At 39.1% G+C, this 14734-nt stretch overlaps 2 protein-coding genes across 3 annotated transcripts in view; both read right to left on the bottom strand.

The window, feature by feature from the left end:
* Positions 1-6419, bottom strand: part of LOC107658285 (ETS translocation variant 5-like) — a 12958-nt gene extending 6539 nt beyond the window's left edge. The window contains exons 1-7 of the mRNA XM_016446785.1: positions 6282-6419; positions 4495-4630; positions 4303-4396; positions 4043-4090; positions 3646-3696; positions 1629-1752; positions 1260-1544 (exon numbers count right to left, since the gene is read on the bottom strand). Of these exons, the coding sequence (XP_016302271.1) occupies positions 1260-1544; positions 1629-1752; positions 3646-3696; positions 4043-4090; positions 4303-4396; positions 4495-4542 (650 nt within the window). The 5' untranslated portion in view covers positions 4543-4630; positions 6282-6419. The remainder of the gene's footprint in view (positions 1-1259; positions 1545-1628; positions 1753-3645; positions 3697-4042; positions 4091-4302; positions 4397-4494; positions 4631-6281) is intronic.
* Positions 6420-11775: 5356 nt separating this feature from the next.
* LOC107658284 (diacylglycerol kinase beta-like) overlaps positions 11776-14734 on the bottom strand; it is a 95462-nt gene continuing 92503 nt past the window's right edge. For both annotated transcript variants that reach the window (XM_016446782.1, XM_016446784.1), the window contains one exon: positions 11776-13998. In XM_016446782.1, coding sequence (XP_016302268.1) covers positions 13903-13998 — 96 coding nt within the window. In that variant the 3' untranslated portion in view covers positions 11776-13902. The remainder of the gene's footprint in view (positions 13999-14734) is intronic.

Below are 14734 nucleotides of genomic sequence, written 5' to 3'. Positions count from 1 at the left end.
CAGAGCTTCCAGTAGGTTATTTTATGGAGCTGTAAACACGGGAATCTCCGACCGCATGCAATCTTTGACGAACACCCAATTCATATATCAAACTAGGCTATATGTTATTAAATAGTACATAGGCTATATATCAGATTATTTTATTTACAAGTTTCATGTTTTTTTATTCCGTTTTTTCCCCCGTTGCATCTGAATATTACTTTCAGAAAATTTTTTTTTTTCAAACTTTATGATTTAAATGTGGATGATTGTACTGAGAATAACTTTCATCTTTTCTTCAACTGAATACTGTTTCCGTGCTGTTTTGATGTATTTTAAAGAGTTGGCAGTCAAAATTAAAACTGCTGGATGATAGATATTCTTCATTCTTTATGACAAAAAAGATAATGTGAATTACAGAATGTACAACGTTTTTAAAATGTATCAATTGCGGTGTACAGCGTTTATTATGAGGGGGTAGAATCCAGAGCTCAGTACTCACTACTCAATACTCATGAGTACTTTTAAATAGGCTATTCTTTTACTCTTAAGTAGTTTTTTGGACAAGTACTTTTACTCTACTCACACTACATTTTTTGGAAGGTAATGGTACTTTTACTTGAGTATATTTTTTCAGTACTCTTTCCACCACTGATAAAAAATTACAGTTAAGATATTTATAATGTTACAAATAAACTGTTTTTTTTAATTTTCTATTGATCAATGAATTCTGAAAAAAAAAATGCATGACAGTTTCCACAAAAACATTAAGCACTGATAATAATGAAATGTTTCTTGAGCACCAAATAAGCATATTAGTGGGATTTCTGAAGGATCATGTAACACTGAAGACTGAAGATTACTTCTGCCGAAAATTCAGCTTTTCCTTTTCAATAAAAGAAAATATATTAAAATAGAAAACAGTGATTTAAAAAAAATATATATTTTTTTTATACAACATTACTGTTTATTTCTGAGCAAACAAATGCGGCATTGGTAAGCATTTTTCAAACAAATAAAAAAAAAATAAAACAAATCTTACCAACCCCAAAATTTTCAACGGCAATACAGCATCCCAATAAACGTATACTACATTTTACATTAAATAAAATACAATATATATATAATTTATTTATTCATACACATGTAGATAATTTTTGCCCTTCATATTCATAGTAAGGCAAGAAAACTATAAATAAAGGTTTAAAGTATTCCACTGAGGTAAAAATATAGTAAATTGAAATATAGTTCAAATGTCCTGAAACCATGCAGAGACTGACCTAGGTTCATTATTGAAGTGAGTGTCACGGTTTAGGGGTGGACAGGGTACTGCAAAAGGTGGGCTCTGGCTGTGGTGAGGGAGTGCCTGCTGGCTGGGGGTGGACTTGGTCATTGAAGGCTGCCCATGAAGGAGACGCTGCCCTAATGTTGTGTTGGAGATGGGGGGAGGAGTCTGTTCATGCAGGGGACGTGTCCCCAGAGCACTGGTGGGGCCACAAGGCGAGACAGGCGTTGAGGGAGGAGTCAATGGCTTGAACCCAGCTGTGGGCTTCCTTTCATAGGCACTGTTTAGAGGAAAATTAAGACAATTAGTCACCATGCTGACAAGAAGATCTCAATGACACTGAGATGGATATCTAAGAAAGTACCTGTAGCTGTAAAGGCACTTCTCTCCATATGGTATGGGACTTCTATCCTGGCTACAGGGGGAGAGCTCTTTGGAAGGACTCAGTTCCCGTTTGATCTTCACCGGTGGTGAACCATGAAACATCACTGTGAGAGAAAAGAGCAGAAGGAGATGTTTCTAATGAAGCAGAGTGTCCAATCGAACACATCAACAGAAGTGTGGTGAAACGCCTCAGAAGGACGTTCTTCTCCACCATTAAACCACCATATTTCACGAGTAATGACAATCGACTGCGAGGCATAAAAGCTCTTCGTTCTGCCCATCAGTATCATGGTGTAGAACAACACATGCAATCAAAGCGCTCCCCTCAGATTTCCATCATAGCCGAGTCAATACTCATGAATCAGTGTGGTCGTAATTCAATGATTGCGAATGATTTTCCTTCCCGCACTGTAACCATTAGCCCCTGGATCTCTGCATCAAGCTCTCATATCCGGCGCCACATAATGGCCAACGCAACTGGATCCACACAAGTCGAGGCAGATAAATCACCCAGACCACACTTATTATAAGAAACTAGGTAAAGCACGTGAAAACTCAAAGCATGCGTTAAAGTGTTAGTACACCCAAAAAAGGACCACATTTGATGTGTTCTATATGTGCATTGATTAGTGCATTGATATGTGAATAAAAATAAAGATCTGTTCATTATATATAAAGCAATTATGTCTCTTCAGAAGACTTGGATTAAACTGCTCTATTCAGATGGATTACGTTTAGTGTCTCTTAATGCACGTTTTGCTGTTACATTTTTGTGGTGTGAACTTTCAGCGGGAGGACCGAAGTCGCTCAGCTTTCATTAAAAATGTAATTTGTTTGTTTCAAAGACAACCAAAAGTGAGTAAATGACATGCTCTCTTCCACATAAACGATCAAAAGTAAACTGTCAAAGTGAGAAGATTTTCTGCTCTGTGGTCACTGGGGTTATTGCTAAAGAAGTGGCCGCCACTCATTGATACGGTACTGGGAGAGTGTAGGAGGGCATGGGGTGCCATGTGATGTCCAGATGACCCATTGATACTGAAAAGACTGTAAGAAAAGTTTGCACTGGAATGCCGCAAGAGGAGACTTATGGCTTACATTCAAAAAGTGGCTGATTTTATAAACAGCATGTCACAAACCTTTTCAGTAACGCCACACTGACATGCAAAACTGGACCAAAATGCATGCCCTTGGACACACACCCTGTCTCCTAGCCTCAACATCAGATGAAAACAAAAACAAACTTCAGAGACAAAACGGGGGAAAAAATAACATAAAATGCTCCGCCGAGCATTCCTCAAGTATTTCCTTTGGCTTTGATTCCTGAGGCCAGGCTCTAACAAATTGGGTGCGTTTGGACTGGGAACCCTCAATGAAATGAGCTTCAGTGGCTGTGGATTTGGTGGGTTTAGGTAGGCTGTGGGGGGGAAGCCTTTTCCACTCACCCTTCCCGATGGAATCCGTTCCATTCCAGAGGCTGAACGGAGTGCATGAAAGTGTGAAATCTGATTATGAGCTTGGATCACGTGATGCTGATACCAATCGGCTGATTTCACTGAAAAAATAGGTAGTCTCGCTGAGAGGATTCAGGCAAGAATGAAAAGCGGAAAGACCATTTAAGTCCTAATAAATCAAAGCACTATTTGGTTGAGTGTGTGGGGGTGTTACACCACTGACCAAGTTAAAGAGCAAATCAATTTCTTTAAAAGTTAATGCATGCTAAAATATCCAATATGCACTATATTATGAGCTCCATTTGCGAGTATGACTGCTGGCATCTTCAACAACTCCAATCAACGAGATTGTCTGGCCACTCGACACCATCCTTAGTCTAAGATCTCCTTTGTTTCCCATGAAACTTTGGCTTTAAATTTGAGCAAGAGATGAATAATAAATAGCTCCAAGAGTTCAGACTCTGCCGTTTTCCCTAGCCCTCTCTGGACTGCATCCAAAGTACACTGCCAAGGAGAATAAATAATACATCTCAAGGTACTCACAGCTCTCCGACTGGAAATCTGGGACAAACTGTTCATCATCGGGCACCTGAGCTGTGGAGAGAGATTGGAGAGCATGAAAGAGTTGCAAACCATGCTCCCTGCTGATAAACAATCTGAGGATCAATGTCAAATTTGTCAGACAATGTTTATTTTTGTATTTTTTGTTCATCTAGAAATGAACAGCCATCTCAGTGCCAACTTTTTGGACACTGGCGCAAATACCAAATTAAATGGCCAGAGTGTCATGAAAAATGAACAGCAGCTGGGATAAAGTGGATCACTTGGAAATTATATATTCCACATGCATATATAATAATAAATATTCAGGAGTCTAAAATTTAATTGTCAGCTGCACGACAAAGCAAAAATGACATGCATGAAATGAAATGTTACAAACCTTCTGCGATCCAGATCTCTTGCAGCTGGCTGAGGTCCTGGAAAAGTTCTGCGGATGACAGGCAAAGACAAGACAGTCTAAAAGCATGAAAAGCCACTATGCTCCAAGTATTTGATAAATGAAAGGCAGCCTTCAACAACCACAGCATCGATCAAACTACTTTGAGCACAAACACTTCTGCTCTCTTGCTGTTAATGTATCTCAATAATCAGATCTGTCTGCCAAGCATGCATTAGTCATGTTCATTAGGTTGAAATTACCCTCTGTGTCCTGAGCGAGTTCAGTCTCTACTAACTTTCTTTTTCTGTCATTAACTGCGTGGCTATACGGTTCCTCCACTTGTAATGACTTTTGCTGTGGAAAAACACTTTGGTCAGTGTTGCCTAATTTAATGTTGAAAAACAAAACACCATTAGCTTCACGCATCTACTGAAAAGTAGAAATTTACTCACATTTGGTGGGACCATAAATGGTACTTGCTGGTCATAAAATCTGTCCATGTCACCTGGGTCTTCAAAGAGGCTCCCAGAAAAGGGTCTTCGCTTAAAAGCGATTGTTATATTGACCTCTCTGGGTCTTCTGTTTTATCTAAAGAAGAAGAAAAAAATTGATGAATCACACAGTAGATCTACTGGACAGTCAAGTGTGTCCCACATCAAAACACCAAGCCCAGCATAGAGGCTAACAAAACCCTCAGATCCATCTGATCCTGTATATTCATTCCCCCCTTCTCTCTCCGTTACCCATCACAGCATTGCTCCTGACAGAGCATATGAGTAAAGACAGACAGGCAGAGAAAGAGAGAGAGAGAGCTGCGTAATGCAATCCACAGTAGAGATGAACTTAAACCTTACATAAGCAAAGCCAACCATCTGTGCCTCTGATTAGACTATGAAAAGAATCATGAACATATTAAGATAAACTGAGGAAAATGGAAAGCATACATTATAAGTGATATCCCACGTATATAAATAGTCCACGAATAAACAATAAAAAATTGAATTGTTGGCCAAGCATCTATTCTGAGGAACACTGGATACTAACTTACTGGATCAACTGCACAGTAGGAAGGGGAGACTGTGAGGACGATGCCAGCATTTCTCGTGATGCTTCTCCACAAAACAACAATTCTTTACTTGATACTTTCAATGTATTTTTTTTGTTTCTAGTGTAATTATATATTATTTTATTATTGTTTATTTTTGAAGGTATTTATTGCATTTTTATTATGCTGACCTATCTTGTGAAGCGTAATTGTTAAATAAAAAATAAATGTAAAAATGTTACCGTTACACTTTATGATGTGTGTGTGTGAGTGAGTGTGTATGCATACACACACCTCATAAAAATAACAATTTTTATTGTATCATTCTATTTTTATTATTTATTATTTAATATTTAATATCGACATGCACACCTACAAAATCGTACTAGATGAGAAACTATGTAAATCTAACTAACATATAAAATAAATATTAATGAATTTTAAAATGCCAACAACTTCCACGAGCCAATAAACGACCGGAAAACTTGAGCGGCTTTAAAATGAGCGTAGAATGAACGATACTTAAATCCACAGCTTTGTTAACGTTACTCCAAAAACGCGTGAACAATAACAATAAATAAGAATCAACTAAAACACACACACACACAAAAAATAATGACCAATAATGCTAGTCAGCAACAAAAAATTACTTGAAATCTCTAGCATATTTTTTCCTTTTAGAATAAAGAGACTTTTCCAAATACAACACGCATTTTGTGTATTATTATGGGGAAACAAATCTACCCTTAAATTAAATGCTTAAAGTAAATATAAGACTGAACAGGGGTGAGGACCTCCTCCCACTCTGAGCCCGCTGACGGCCTCTTGTTTTTTCCCAATGAAGTGAAACTCGATCCGTGAAGGGGGGAAAGAGAGACCTCCATTCACAAAACCCCACACTTGTTCAGGCTGCACCGACCTCAACTAAATGTCAGTAATGCTGAGCGCACAAGCTTCTGTAACGACTGCAACGGCGCAAAATATGATATGAAAAACTTCATGCATTAAAATGGTTGCCAAACAGTATAATCCCTCTCTTGGAGAAAATGGCGTTCGCTTTCCCCCAAGGCGAGATAGCTGTTTTTGCAGTTGCAAGCCCACGAAAAACTTACGCGCTGCGCAGAAACAACCGCTTTCAAAGCGATATTTCAGTGAATGCGGTGTAAATGTTAGAGGAATGAGGGTTAAACTCACCGTATAGATGAAGCGCCTCTCGCAGTGGACTAAAAAAAACACGCTTCAGATTTTAATCCCAAACGGATGCAGTCCGCTCGCACTGATCGATGGATGCGCTCTCTCCGACACTCAAAACTTGAATGAGGTTTTGTAAATGGATTGCACGGTTTTCCCCTGGGCTCGAGATGTATTTGAATCTGGAAGCCCATTGGCTCCGAGCGCACGTCATTCACATGTCTAAACCAATGATTTGCGAGCATGACTCGGAATATGTATGAAGCGCTCAACGACCAATCGAAGCCTCGTCTGTCCTATTTTTATGAATGGCTGAGTTTCATTCACTTTCAAGATTTTTCCCCGCACGTTTCCAGAGGCTCTTAAAGGGCCAGAGAGCCAGAAGTAGATTCGCCAGCAAAACACATCAGAAGTTGGAGGACAATTCACTAAAAAGCTATTAAAGTATACTAGGTAGGCTAAAACAAAGTGAGCTGCGCACAAGCAAAATGAGGTAAACGAATATCATTGGTTATTTCATGTCTCAACAAACTTTCCAAACAGCTCAAAATGTGAGTATACACATTGAATATTATTAGTTTGAGGACTAGTTCGCCATGGGTTCCCTGTGGAATTTCCTACAGGATTTTAGAATAGTACTTTTCAGTTTGTGAATAGAAAAATTGTCTGTGGTTAACATTACTTGAAAAGACTGTTCTACAAAATAAACTGTCAGAAAATTAATTAGTAAAAATCTAAAATAAAAATGTTAAAATAGGCAATACAACAAATCAATTAGATTCTATTATTTAATAATAATATAGCATACTGATGATAAGTTTATTATTATTGCTGTTATTTTATTATTAAATCATTTTTATTATTATTCTAATTTGTTGTTGAATAAAACAAGTATTGCTAACCATGCACAAACATTAATTTTACTCAAAGTAAAAAAAAGAGTATTATTATTATTATATCTGAAAATTTCCAAAGGGTGCCGCGACTAAAAAAAGGTTGGGAAACACTGTGCTACACAATGAACTGCACAATCTTGTGATGTGCAAGGGATTTACAATGTATTATTGTGGTCAAGGCCAGATGTCCTAGATTCTATATTTAACGAAGTGGTTTCTGTGAAAAAGAGAGGGAGAGAAATCCTGCGTCAAGTGTGAGGAGGATAATCTTCAAAATCTTTCTGGCTTTCGAGCAGAGCCCACTTTCACAGGAGGACAATGATGGCATGAACAAGATGTGCAGTATGCAGTTACTGGTGTCATTGTTTCTCCTGCTTGACGCTGCTAAAGCTGGGCTTTTCAGCTCTGCCGAGCTGTCAGGGTCTCCTTTTTTTAGCACCTTTCACTAATGTGGTGGGATGTGGGAAGGGGGTGACCAAGAGCATATTGTATTTCCACTATTCTGCTTCCTAAATTCTGAGTGGTGGTGACACAGGCATCAGCAGGACACGTCTCTTTGATATCTTACATTTTTTTAGGGACAAATATTGAGAAGATCCGCTATCACTCACTCTGATAATGAGAAGGGATGCCCATGACTGGGTCAGTGTGACAGTTCTGGCAGCCTGCCCTTCTCTGGAAATGTGGGCTAATCCATGGAAGGAGAGGTACAGCACATGACAATAGAGTTAAATGAGGGGTGATGGAAAGAGCAGCAAATCTGATCCCGACACCGGTATCATATTATATTATAACACAGAAAAATCTAAACTTTTAAACCTTGTAATTGTATGTAATCCATGTTATATGATTGGCATGTGCTGAATAACTGAATACACCCTGAAAATACTGTAAAATCAGCTTGGTACAGACAGTTAATGAAGTGGAATGAAGGTTAACGCAGCCTCAGGCCACTTGTGCTCTCCCAAAGAGAGGGACTTGATGACTATTAATAGTTCATGGAGAGATAATTCCTGCTTCAGTGTCTTTGCACACCCAAGACGCGTAGGCTTCGCCCCAGCTCACAGCTTGTTGTGTCATCCGCATTTTTCTTCTAACGGCTGTATTTACAAGTGCAGAGGCCACAGAGCTGCCTGACTAAAACAGTCATACAGCCTCACACGACAACTATCTGGTACTGTAAATGACACTGCAAGTGTTGTGATATTATGAATTATCCATGAACATATATTTTCCCATTGATAAGATGTCCTCTTTCTATTTATTTCTAAAGTGTTGCAATGTGTGATACCCCGCTAGTGAAGGGAGTATTTTTTAGGAATATTCGTGAAGCTAATTTCATAAAACCACTTACATTAATTTTTATGGATGTTTTAAGGTTTATGTCGCTATATTGTCATGGCTACAAACAATTTTTACACACTAAAATCATGTTAAGCTCACTGTGAAAACACCCTTTTGGAAACGTTATTTTGAAGAGTGTAGCATAATGTTGAGTTTAACTTGTAGTGAAGCTGGATCATTTCTTTAATTTATTTCATGAAACCTGCAGGATTTAATGTTTGGTTATATCACAATAACAGCTTGTATCTGGGGCAATACCTTCCAAAGGCGCACCTATGTACCAAATCTAAATCTAAAGGGTGCATATTATTAGCACCCTTTGAGCATACTCAATTTTGCCCCCTAAAAGGTACAATCGTCAGAGTCTAGAGGAGTCCACAAAACCTCATTACAGATTCTCACTTCAGTGTGCAGGGTCAGCAGTGATGTGGCATACAGTATAATGGGTACAGTATAACACACCCATTACTTTGGAAAGATTGAATTAAAAAATCTGCCAATGTCTTGCAGTTGCAATCATGACTGAAGGTGTTTTCTGAGAGATGGAAGCAAGTGTGAAAGTGCGCTGACATGAGGACTGAACTGTGTGGATCTTAAGTACAGCGCTAAAAGCTCACAGTATTTCCCCCGAGTGCCTCATATCATCAGCACAGGAGCACCAAAATCTGTGATTTATTGTGTGAACTGAAATTCAATCACGTTAAGTAGAGGATTGTGTCGGGCGCCTTTGCCGGATGTGAGTAAGCAACCCAGCCGAGCCACCCAATGACCCACACCAGACGCAAAGCTTCAGTCTCTCCATTTATTCAATAAAACTCTTCTGTCCAATAACATGGATGCCAACAGCTTACAAGAACCAGAGTAACAGAGTCTAAGAGGGTCTTTCAAGGGCACGACTCACCCTTTAACCCCATCTCAGTCTGCAGGACTCCTGTCCTTGAACCTTGTTGCCTACCACACAGATGGACTGCTACAAACCACACTAACCCTAAAGGCAGGAATAAGACAGTGAGTTAAACACACATGTAGAACATCACATTCAGGGTTGATATGGGCTCTACTGCATCAGTGGCGCTCATTTGACCCAGCTAAGAATGGAGCTACACTGAGATAAGCCATACTGTCTCTTCATATTTGAGTCCAGGATTCTAGTTCACCATCCTTAAAAATCTTTCCTGATTTGGTCTGAAGATGCCAGGGTTGGGCAAAATTCAGAACTGAAAAAAATTAATAAATAAATAGTCTCCTTTTCAACTCACGAGTTTGAATTGAAATAGAATTGCCCATGCCCTACACGAATTTGGGATGACAGGAAGAGGAATGTACTGAATTGTAACTCAAAGAAATTCAACAGGCAATGCATCCTTCCTTCCATCCATCGTTCTCTCGGTCCGGGAGGCCAACAAACCCTAAACTTCACGACGTCTCTGCAAAACTTTAAAAAAAGGCTGTCAAGCTGCACAGTTATTCTAGTTATACATTAAAATTATATGAACTTCTTTGAATTACAGTTCATTTTTAATTCAAAACCTCAAGTTCAGAATTTAAAAAGCATTCTTAATTCAATTCTGAATAGAGCACAACCCTGCAAGAGGCAGCACGGTTTTGACAGATAGAATCGTATTGTTGTTATGATAAAAGAGACAGTGATGGGTAGATTTTAGGACAGCTACAAATAATAGATAAAAGCCACCTAGTCCACAAATGAAGACATATGTGGTGTCAGAGACATCATGGAGCTCATTTGTGATGTGCAGGACATCGCTCTATCACCACTTTTCTCTGAGAGCATGTAGGCGGGTACGATGACACTAACAAAAATGAGTTATTGCAACACGGCAAAACAGATGTTGACCTCTCATTTTATCCCCCCCTATTTTGTTCTTTTCTTAGTGACTTGTATTGCAAAAGTCTTTGCTCCAGGCAAAACGCTATTTTGTATTGGTAAGTTAAGGCTATCAGTTATTCACAGAAATGACACAGGTGACATCAGTACGATTTAGAAATGACATTTCCCAAACGTGACATTCCTCAGTTGCCCATCGATCAGCATACATTGGCGGCAAACCTCAGTCTACAAAATACAAAACAGAACAAAGAACATCCACAGAGGTACTTGTACAATGAACATGCTACTAACTGATTGAGGAAAAGATCAGTAGATGGATACAAGGGGCCTGGATAGGGTTCAAAAATATAATCATGTGAAACTAATAAAGTAGCAACAATCAGCGTGGTCTCTCTTCAAGCAGACATCTTTGTCTTCTTTGTTTCAACAGGCATGCGGTGGTTAAACTTTAGAGAAAATATAAACAATTTCTATATATACATGACTGTTTAAAATCATTCTAAACTGTAAAATGAAAAGTAGTTGTAAACATGCACTTGTAACCAAACCGCCAGACTGTCACGCAGGATAAACCATCTGTCCAATGACCACAGAAACAATGGGGCTCTTTTAGCCAAATCCACCATTAACTTCTATGATAAACCGACCCACTGGCTGGAGGTGATGGTTCTGTGGTCATATGGAGAGATTAGCATTTTTAGGACACTGGCGTAGCTTCTGCGGTTCAGTGTTCTTTAAAGGGAACATTAACCTGCGCTCAGTTTCCAAAGCCGACACATGAACTTTAAGTCAATCTGACCCCAGTTCTGTGTATTGGTGAAATGTATATACAGTTCCAACACCCTACGGCACACTGCGAAAGCATCTGATGATCACTGCATGTTGATCTATATCAGGAACATCTGCCTGATGGCTACAGTCAATCATGTGACCCATTAGGTATCACTGCTAATCTCTGATATTATATTAAGCTATACCTTTAAACACATTCATATATATGCACACAAGGCTCTTGATTTATACAAATACTGATACATAGTGGGCATCTTTAAATTAAATACTCTTTACGGGCCTTCTCCGAACGGCTAAAAGATTACAAAGCTCACTTTTTGGATCTTGAAGTCACTGTTGTTGACGGCAACTGTAAGTAACTTCTGTTTTCTGCATTCATCTAGGCCTCTTTCAAACCTGCTTGACTGTCGACCTGAAATTGCGAGCTGATGTTTTCATGCTGCAATTAGGAATAGTGTTTCATGCCCTGAAATAGGAAGCTAAATTTAGGCTCCGTCCATGCAGCAGTAAATCAAACCCCACTGCAGTAGCTTGTTGTGACAGACGGGGACCAGAGGATTCAGTGTTAATACCAGCGCTGGCTCGATTTCAGCCCGCCTCTGAATGGAGACTTAGGTTTTTCAGAAATGTTTAGCATATTTTTCCTTAAACTATTATTTCTGTAACAAAATATAATATTTAATTTGTTAACATTAGTTAATGCATCAATGAACAATTAATATTTTTACAGGATTTATTACTACTGGTCAATGTTAATAATGTATGCAACATATTCATAGATTTTCAGGTTGTATTAATGAATATTGTTTAGCATAATATGAATATAAATGAATTGACAATGAACAATAGCATACATTTATGGGGTGGAAATGAACTTGGACCAAGCAATTGAGTTTATAAATTAAGGTTAATCTATATTATTAAAGACTGTAAATATATTTTCAGTGTTAGCTGTCGACATCTAATACATTAACAAATGTTAACAAATTGATCCTTGTCTTAAAGTTTTACCATTATGTCCTTATTGTTATATAAAAAAATTATTAAAATCGTACTTTGCTGATAAAATGCTTAAAACAGCCTAAACTGATTTGATGGTCTTAGCTGGTGTAAGGCCTGTTCACACCAAGACGAAAATTCAGTGTGATAAACATTTTAATTTGAATGAACGGCTTTTAATGCTTCTGCTCAGATTTAGACAAACATTCACACAGATTTTTTTTTTTTTATATACAGAAATGTCCAACACAAGAAAACCAGCCAACCAATACGATTCACACTTTTTGGTCACATGTCCTGAGTCGCTGCTGTTACATAAAACTCATTTTCTGTAAGCGCCACCTACTGTCATAAAGTTAAGTTGCATTTTTCATTCAGTCATTCTTCCATTTTTCGCATTGGTCTGAACAGACAAAGAAATCACATGCGAAAACTGGACCGGATTTCCATGCTGTACGTTCATGTTGGTGTGAAAAGGCTATTACGATGGTCTTCAGCTGGTCTAGCTGGGTAACCTGCAAGTCTACCAGCCTGACCAGCTGAAAAGTGCCCAAAATCCTCTGAAACTAGCCAGCAGACCAGCATAGCCAGCATAGGCTGGTGTAAGATGTTTTTAATCGACAGGGAAAATCACACAGAATCTACTCCCAAACTTAATGGCACGCTATTTTGATTTGGCTTAAAAAATAAGATAAAATCATCAAATTATTGCACAGATTGCCACATTGCTACGATATAAATGCTAATTGGTAAAACTCTTTTAGTCCACTGATTCTCTAAACTCCTTGCATTTTTGAAAGACCTTAGGTCCATTCTCCACACTGAACGCTAGCATTGTTGTTTTAGAGGGCAGTATGGGAATAAATGAACATCCAGCTAACTGTAACAAAACTTGCACTGGTCAGTTTTGTGGCCTGAGGGTGAACACCAGAACTGCCCAGAGCAAACAACAGAAGCTGAAATGTTTAATCTCATTCAGGCCAGTCTGACCTAACTCTATCAGCAGACCCCCATAAACATCTTATAATCTTATCATAATGGATGAGTGTGCTGCTTCATCTCTTTAGTGATGGCATGTTGCAGGGCCTTGGAGAGGCACTGGAATGAGTGCTTTGCATGCACTGATGTATAATTCAGTGAGCTCCTTTAGGAGGAAAGTTTGTTCCCGGGCCCAGTGACGTCCATATGTGCACCACCAACTCTCATGCAAAGAACATTATCATGCCAGGGTGTCTCTTGCGCTCCTTCTCTTTTCACTTGAACACACTTCTTTTCCCTTTACTGGGCGAGTCTCTTCACTTCTGCTCCTCCCTCTCTTTTTCTCTTTGAAATTGGCAGTATCTTCTGATGAGCCGTCTCAAGAGGAGGGAGAGGGCACACAGTGTGATCCCAAGGCAGTGGCCTACTGGTAGGGGGGATTTAGTTGGAATCGAGTCATAGCTTACAGGTCACAAGCCTGTGATAAGACGTTCTGGATGATAAGACACAGGAAGTGGTCATGACACTCAGAGAGGGTCCGTTCAACTGGTTCAGCCTATGAACATCTGAATGTGTTGGGAGATGGAGTCCATTAGAGGCCCATTACAGTGTTGTATTTGTATTGATTTGTCTCACAAAAGTGATTGAAAGGTGTCTTCTCTTTGGCTGCCACCTGCCAAAGACGAAGAATTAGCTGAGGAAGGTGGAGATGTTTGAGCGTGTTTGTATGATTGTAGAAGAGTGGTTGAATTTTGGAGTCCCACATCTAGTCCCGACTTCTGTTGCGCTTCTTGAAGAAGAAGAATGTTTTCTGTGGCGGTCCCAGCAGCATGGGAACTTGGTTCTTATGCGTGATCCGTATCTGCAGGAAAGAAGGCAAGATTATTCTCTGAAGACAACCAAATCTGAACAGTTGGTTAAATCCTTCTGCTTGTTAATTACTCACTGTTTTAAGCAGTTGTCTCGCTCACATTCAGCAAATGAGCTGACAGAAGTCACACATGTCCAGATTAACAGGCACAAATTTGAGAAAGTGAGAGCTGACCTTGAAACTGAAATAACATCCCATGTTCCCCTCTGCACAGTTGGGCAAATTAGAGAGGACTAAAAGCACAGCGGCACACTTTTTATAGAGCTTGCGCTGATAGAGATGTATATATAGCGGAGGACATTGTGTTGGCGCTACGTGCAGATGGAAAGCTGCATGTTTATTCCCCTCTCTTAATGACATAATCAGTCAATGGCAGGGTGTGACATGACAGTGTTTTAATTAACAGTCTGCTTGCTGGGATGGGTGAATGTACAAATCTGCAACAGACCGGAGGAGGCAATTTTCTGAGATGGAGAAAAGGTCCTGCTCTATCACTGAGCATTGAGTGTATCTGACTTCACATTACATCACATTGGGAACTTTAAAAGCAGAGAATATGGTTTTTATTTAGAATCTTTTGCCACTCGGATGTAGTAATGCAGAGTTATTCTGTTGCAGCTCCACAGAACCAACAAGTACTTGCAAACAAAAAAACAAAACAAAACAAAAATAATCTTGAATGCAGTGTAATTTATTTTAGATAAAAGCATAAAAGAAAATGTAAATT

Source organism: Sinocyclocheilus anshuiensis, unplaced genomic scaffold (genome assembly GCF_001515605.1).
Source record: "Sinocyclocheilus anshuiensis isolate Anshui unplaced genomic scaffold, SAMN03320099.WGS_v1.1 scaffold263, whole genome shotgun sequence".
In the NCBI taxonomy this organism is placed as follows: Eukaryota; Metazoa; Chordata; class Actinopteri; order Cypriniformes; family Cyprinidae; genus Sinocyclocheilus; species Sinocyclocheilus anshuiensis.
This window is presented reverse-complemented; position numbering and strand designations above follow the sequence as displayed.